Consider the following 8,019-nt stretch of genomic DNA (forward strand, 5'->3'; position numbering starts at 1 on the left):
AGACAATTATGAGCCTTAATGCCCCTATTAACATCAGTAATTGTGGGCCTCGCCGGAGGTTAAGTATTGTTGTTCTTAACCTCATCCCTAATGAGCTGAATCTTCTGAATAAAAAATTGCAAGAAATCATGAGCTGAATGGGGGGAGTTATCAAATTGTCTGAAATGCCGCAGCAAGTGGTTCAAATGGGGAATTCATCTAAATATTAAAGTCACGCATAATGAATATATTATCTGCGTGAGTCACTAAATCCAGGAAATTCATCTAAAAAGCCAGAGTATGGGCCAGGGGGACGGCAGATAATGGCAAGATAAAATGCCAATAAGGCTATGGATCATATAAGGACATTTCAAATGTTACTTTTGAAGATGTTGTTTGAAGGGGGCTAAGTTAGAGAGCAGATTCAGAAATAAGGGCAACACCCAAGCCCTTATTACGAGGACATACAACATGTGAACTTACAAAGTTTGGAAAAGAGGCTTTATTTAGTTGTTAAAAACTCAATTAGGTTTTAAACAGGTCTTAAGAAGACCGATCACGATAAGATTATGGTCTCTGATAAGGGAATTAACTAGCAAGTCTTTCGAGGAGACTGATCTAATATTTATAAGACAGTTTTTCAATAAAGTTGTCGGAACTCAAATATTCCTCATCACAGGATTTCGAATCGCAATAGTAATAAGATTGCCTGGGTCCCGTACTGTACTTCAAGTGGCTCTGTAGGTGCATTGGGATGTTAACACAGTTGGAATCTGATCATTTGTAAACTTGAGATTACATTTTTAGGGGCGAACACCGTGTCATTGATTCGACCGGCCAAGGAAGGATGTTTAAACTCGTCGCATATTACCATCTCAGAAGAATTATGTCAGTTTGCAAAACAGAAGTAGGTAATGAATCAGTGAACTTGGATTGCTCATTCACATTCAGATCATTTCTTAGGAAACATTTTCTCTCCACGCCACATGCTTCCATGAACAATGATGGTGGTAAAAGTGGGTCATCTGTGTTGCCTGCAAATGAACTTTACTCACTTCTGCTGTAATGCTGAAGATGGCTTGACCGTCATATTGAAAATACAGAGCAGGAGTGAAGAATGATTTCAGTGTTCAGGGATAACAGATGAGACCCCGTTAGATTTGGGTGGAGACGATCTAGTTTGAAAAGGTCCCGTCTATAGAGGAAAGAGGTGAAGTTGTCCCCATAAGGGATGCGAGGCTGTAACAGTGTCCTTTGAGCCAAGTGTGGAGTTGCCTGATGCGGCAAAATTTCTCGTCCCCAAAGTATGGAGGAGCAAAGGGCCCCCAAACTATGACCCGCTTTTTGAATCCAGTATGGTGTTTAGAAGTGAGATGGAGTCATTTGTAAGTCTCTGCGACTGCTGCAATTTGTGGTTGCACGCTCCAACGTGGGCAACCACGGCGCAGAAGGTGGCACGTTCAGACAGCGGCTGGGGAATTACATCATTAATATCTTTGATTCTAAGTATTGCTACTCAATGTGTTTCGATAAGGTGCATGGTGTTTGTCTCTTACTCGCCACACAACTTTGACCTGCTCTACATGAATGGGAACATTAAAGAAGAGGGATGAATACAAATCTTTGTCAAAGATAATAGCAATACCATTGCATCCATGTTTCTACATATAACTGCCACCGCTGACTGTGGGATGAGTCATCTGTTTCAACTTGGTCTCTTATGACAGGCCTTTGCAGCCAGCTGAACAAAGGCAGACATCATCAGTGCGACAGTGATAAGTAGGACACTCACATATATACTGCAACTGTATTTTATGTTGCTGAGCTAGAAGAAGACAAAGAATGACCAGCTTGTACCTAATATCTAAAGAGCTCCTCAGTGGCTCCGTGGTGCTATTTATTTCTGAGGATAGTTCATTTATTTTTAATGAACTTCATTCATCTGCATGTCCTCATTTCTTGAATGTTAAAGCCTTGCAGGGTTTGCACTTTAATGTGGCATGATATCTCATATGACAGAAATTACCGCTTTACTTTAAGTTTCAAGTTGATCTTTCACTGCACTGACATGAATCAATGTTCCTTTTTTGGATTTTATACATTAAAGCGATGACAGAATCCTGCCGAATGACTAATGATGGAAACTTTGAAACACTGACGAACTAAGTAAGCCCTGCCAGAAGTGGTTTTTGGTCCGTCATCTGGATCGTCACTAACCCCAGTGGTGGGAAGTCCATCAGTTCCGACAGAGTGTCACCAATGGACTGATGGAAACACGTTCCACGTGTCTCACACGCGTTTGTTTTTGGGGGTGACGACACCGGTGTTGATTTGAGTGTAGGGAAGTCCTCTTACAGAAAAAAAAAAAATAATCAACATTGCTCGTCAATCTGGTGATGTGGTTGCGTTGGCTGCTAAACCTCGGTTTCCATTCTCCAAGCCTGCTTCTATTTTAGGTCATCCCAGCCAGCAAAGGAAGCTGGCGGTTTTGTATACCTTTTAGTCCCACAGAACACAATGACATTGCCTCATATTGTTTTTATTTCACCACTCTTTGTATTTCTCTTTTTTTTTTTCAAACTCCTTTGTGTCAGTTTGTGCTGCACCTCTGTGTGACGTAGTGACCGGGACAGCCTAAAATAATTAATGTAATAAAGCGCGATGTTGGGCAATGTCAGAAAACTACAAACAATTGTTATAAAAATCCACATGCACACCTCTACGGTAAAGCCACCTACATCAGTGTTTCATCCATCAAGTTAAGTTTCCCGTCAATCTTGAGCAAAATGGGTGTATGTCAGTGACACACTGGCGGACCTTCCGTCAGTACTGACGGAATGCCCACCTTTGTAAGAGAGTATATAAACAGGGAATCATTTTGGACGGGTTAGATCGCATCTGTGTTGTTGACGAGTCTCCATTGCGGTATGTTGATCTTTCTTTCAATCGGTCCACACATTTTGCTGAAGAAGCTGGTTGGGTTCAATCTCAATCCTTTCTTAAGTGGTGCCACTCCTTTTTATCCAAAAGATCACAGCGTGTGAGATTTAACTCTGTACTCTCTGATGATGTTATGTGTAACACAGAGCCACCCCAGCACTGAGTGAACTCGGTGCACCCTATTTACAAATGACTGTATTAGCTCCCAACCAAATCAGTATGTTGTCAAATTCTCAGATGACACAGCTATTCTTAGTCTGCTCACTAGTGACTCTGACATCAGTAGCCACTGTGCCAGGATTGGCACATTTGTTGACTGGTGCAATGAGCAGTCCTGAGCATAAATGTGAAAAAAAAAAACTGAGGAAATGGTATATGCCTCTAAGTTTGTATGGATTTTGGATGAGTGTTGTGTTAGTCTGCGCTGTATTTTGTCCACACTGCATTGTCCAATGTATGTCGCAGCATGGGCTTGTCCTCCAAGACAAGTTTCTCCTGCGGGAGACCAAATAAAGTCAAATTCAAATTCTTATATCATTAAACCTGTTAGAATTTGACTCGCACTCCTCTGTCTGGTCTTTCAAAATACAGCAAGGACTAAGGACAAAGAGCCAGAAGAGGTTCAGTTGGAACCTATCAAAAGAAAGAATGAATACAAACACATTTAATGTATTCTTTACACTTTTTTAACCCGGAAGAAAACATTGAGATTGTCTTGGCCAAGGCAAATACCACTAAATACAGGTGATCATCTCATCAGTACGCAAACAACACAAAATGCAATCAGTACTGTACTCTAATTTGGAAAAATCCCTCTGACTGAGTCACATTTCTTTCCCTTCATTTTTCTTTTTTAACTGAAATATTTGGTGCCTATTAACTGCATAGTGAATAGTAACAAACGACTTCAGTGCTTCAGTGACCCTCTGTGCCACCTGCAGCACATTCTCTCAGTTGTTGTACTTGCTACTAATGAGTGGAAATTGCTACAGCTGAGAGAGGTCGAGGAACCTGGCCATCAAATGAATATCAAACTCAGCCAAAGTCAAACCACTTCATTCCAAGTCTCAGAAAAAGAAGTGCAACACCTCTGTATTGCCTGGAGGCAGATGGGATCACCAATCCGCTGCAGTTAGAAACTTGACTTGGAACAGACCAGCTCACCAGCGATGTTCTATATGCCCGTAGCGAGTGTTCTTTAGTAGGAAATGTGACATCAATTGACCCATTTTGAATACATTCTTCAGCAACTGAAATCAAGCGTAGACACTTGAATGAAGGGTGATAGCATGAAGAGAAAGGTTCAAACAAAAATTATACAGAAAATGAATTATGTTGTTCACATTTAGTACATTGAAATGACATGGCATTTGTCAAGTAAGGGCCAGCTCAATGTATTCATGTGCTATTCCTGCATGAACATAAAGAAATAGATGACGGTTGGATGTTGGGTATATCAGGAGCAAGAATAAGCACAATCATGAACTGTACTTTATCTTCTAAAGCAGGGGTGTCAAACTAATTTTTGTCGCGGGCCAGATTTCAGTTACAATTTCCCTTGGAGGGCCATTATGACTGAAACCATATGAAGAAGTCAAGAATAACGGTTTATTCATCTATTGTTTAAGTTACTGTAATGAGGGGTTTGGTAACAAGAAAATGCGGACAGTATCACTCTTATTTGTTACAAATGAGAATTTGAAATTTGGGGAGAGATTTTAGCAAGCATCATGAAAGTTGACAACTTTGATTTGCTTTCGCGGGCCACATAAAATTATGTGGTGGCCCCTGGGCCTTGAGTTTGACACATGTGTTATAAAGTGTACAAGGTAAAAGAAAACCTAATCTGAAGATTTTACATGCCTGCCAATTACCTCAGCTTGGCCTCATAGCCACCTACAGCCCCAGAGCAGAGTAAAACAGTCAGTGCCGCCTTGTGATCCTGTTTATGAAGGAAAATGTGATGAAAAGATTGAATTAGTATTACTTGTATCTCATGGTTCGTAGGCAGTTTGCAGAAATGGGAAAAGAATGGCACCAATACAAACAAGTGACATTCAAAACACCATTGATTTTGACTTCCACCTCCTCCCTCCAGGGGCTAGCCACAACGAATCATTCACGTGATTAGTTTGGACTTTTATTTATTTATTTTTTATACCGGATGCCATTCCTGACACAACCCTCCAGTTTATCCTACGGCTTTGAGCAGCGCTGGGCTGCTCCATGCAGTGGCTCGGGAACAACAAAATTCTATTAAATAGAACATTTTTGCCATGTTCAAGGTGAAAGTTTCCAGTAGCAAAGTGGTGGTTGGAAAAAATTGGGTTTGAAGCATGAATCATGCTTGAATGAATCATCATCGAATGAATCAATGAAGCATGACTCATCAAAATGTCTCGAGAGGGAAGAAATTTCATCTGTGCTGTATGTTGCAACATACAGCACATTTGACAATAAAGTTGTACTTGGCTTGAATCATCTTTTATGTAGAATGTATCAACTGGGAGGAAAATTATAAAGCTGGGATCTGAAATGATATAGTTAAATACATAAAGTATTTGCATTTTATGTAGTTGCTTTGTTCTTTTCCCACATATTATTTGCTTAAATAGTGACTTTAATTTGACGTGTTTGGTTAACAACAAAACAGTATTTTCTACTGCAGTCATACCTGGAGGCGACGAAAAAGAAACGTCGATTGTTTGCTGCCATCTTTTGTCGTAATATTGCATTACAGATAATGGTTGACCCTGATACGCTGGTCAACAGCATTTAATCAGTACTGTAATGGCTTTATGTGTCCCTAAACGTATTTTTGACGCAAAAAATGTTTTTACAAAGTAGCATATCCGTTTTTGAAAGCTTTTCATTTTTTGTTTTTAACTTTGTCCTCTAAATGCTTGCACAATATGGGTTTTCACCCTGCGTTTATTTTATAGCGATGACGTGTCATTAAAAAAAAAACACCGGTGTTGATGAACTGACGCCTTATTCGTTTATTTGCGTCGCTGATTCAAGTGAACAAATTTTGACCAATGTGATTAATAACATGTGTGAATACCTTCGGCATTCTCACAAAAATAAAATTAATACAATAACTACTTGACACAAAGAAGTAGCTTCCTGTGTCCAAGGTTTCTTGACTAGTGGTCTTCAGGACAAGCAGTTTATCAAAACCCATTGACTCAAATAAGCTGTAGATTGTATACTGATGGTATTAATATTAACAACGCTTGGCAGTATAAGCAGAGTACAATCATTTTTTTTCTTTTTTAATGTCAAAATAAATGTTAATTTATTCTTTCGATCATAATCCCATTGGGATAGAGACCGACTACGAGTTGAATACAACAAAACTACACAGAGTGACAAGTGAAATATATGACTCTCATGATATTGTGCATTATATACGTACCATTGTATATGGGTCGCAAATAGATATGTAAAAAAAATCGTCACTGTCAAAGCAAACTCGAAGAAATGTGGTCAGAATAAAGTCGAATCTTTGACTTCCGGGAGTAATAAATACTTTCAAGTTTAAAACTTTGAAAAAAATGTTGCATTTACGTTAAACGAGCCACTCAGATAACATGAAGGCATTGATCACGACAGTATTTTTTATGTAATTATTATCCATACAATATTGTGCACTTGATTTTTTACAGATATACTGTATCAAACAATTTCTGGGCATGAGTGTTTTCATTTAGCTTTAAAGAGTTGTGGTCGCGTTCCGTACAATGGGCTCATCTCATTTATCTAATCTCAGCATCCTCGCCCGTCACCTTGCTTTTTACATGCTAGCACTTTCATCCATCCGAACTGTTATCCAAACGAGGGTCGCGGGCTGGAGCCTATCCCATGTATTCGGGACCTTCGAAACAGTAAGCTGCTTCATCAGTAACCATGAGCCAAAGAAAGTTTTTCTGGTATCATTTACTACCCCAAAATAAAACAGACACTCAGCAAAATGTGTATTGAAACTAAAGTTACCGAAAAAAATGACACAAACGTGGATTATAACTACAGGTATTTAATTTTAAAACCTGCGTCCTTGATGGGACTGATGGTACACGCCCATTTTCATTTACACAAACGTGGATTATAACGACAGGTATTTAATTTTAAAACCTGCGTCCTTGATCAATAATATCCAGCTGCAGACTCCAATAATATCCAGCTGCAGACTCGGAGGAGGTAGTACGTCACCCTGGAGGAGCTACAGGACTTCCGCGGAGAGTACGTCAGACGTCCCTCTATTCAAGCTAGCCCGTGGAAGTTCCTCATTGCTACGTCCTCGCACCTCAGTGTGCGTTAGCGAGAGTAAATGAAGACCTTTCTCTTCAGTCATGAATAGGACGCAGCTGAAGCGGTCCAGTATTTTGAGAATGGCTGGTGTGGAAATGGTGAACCGAGACGGAATCGAGGAGACCTTCCTCCTCCGGGCTGCGAGGATCGCAGCTGTGGTAGCAATGTACTGGTTCGTCTCCATAACAATGGTGTTCCTCAATAACCACCTTTTGGACAACCACGACCTGGACGCACCGCTATTTGTGACATTCTACCAGTGCGTTGTGACTGTGGTGCTCTGCTGGCTGATGCAGTTGTTGTCTGCCGTGTGCCCGCAACTGATCGATTTCCCGTCGGTCAAATTTGATGTGAAGACGTCCCGCGAAGTTCTGCCCCTGTCGGTGGTCTTTATCAGCATGATAACATTCAACAACCTGTGCCTGAAACACGTCGGAGTGGCCTTCTACACTGTGGGACGTTCCCTCAGCACTGTATTTAATGTGTTGCTGTCGTATGTGGTCCTGAGGCAGACCACTTCCTTCAAAGCCATATCGTGCTGTGGGATCATTCTAGGTACGTCGGTTCATATTTCACTTAGTCTTTTGAGTAAACACGTTAGGAAACCTGAACTGGTCTTGTGATCGTAAACGCACACTACCAAAAACAACATACTGAATTGCAACATTCTGCTATTATCACTATCAAACAAATGGCATTGGAAATGACACTATTTAAACTATTTAAAAGTAACCAAGTCTTTTTTTTAAAAGTAACTTATTTTTTTTTTTTTTTTTTTTTTTTTTTTTT

At 40.2% G+C, this 8,019-nt stretch overlaps 1 protein-coding gene across 1 annotated transcript in view; it reads left to right on the forward strand.

The window, feature by feature from the left end:
* Positions 1-7,144: 7,144 nt before the first annotated feature.
* Positions 7,145-8,019, forward strand: part of slc35c1 (solute carrier family 35 member C1) — a 2,613-nt gene continuing 1,738 nt past the window's right edge. Inside the window, exon 1 of the mRNA XM_019887019.1 lies at positions 7,145-7,785. Within this exon, the coding sequence (XP_019742578.1) occupies positions 7,272-7,785 (514 nt within the window). The 5' untranslated portion in view covers positions 7,145-7,271. The remainder of the gene's footprint in view (positions 7,786-8,019) is intronic.

The sequence above is a fragment of the Hippocampus comes genome, unplaced genomic scaffold, assembly GCF_001891065.2.
Source record: "Hippocampus comes isolate QL1 unplaced genomic scaffold, H_comes_QL1_v1.1 scaffold261, whole genome shotgun sequence".
NCBI lineage: Eukaryota > Metazoa > Chordata > Actinopteri > Syngnathiformes > Syngnathidae > Hippocampus > Hippocampus comes.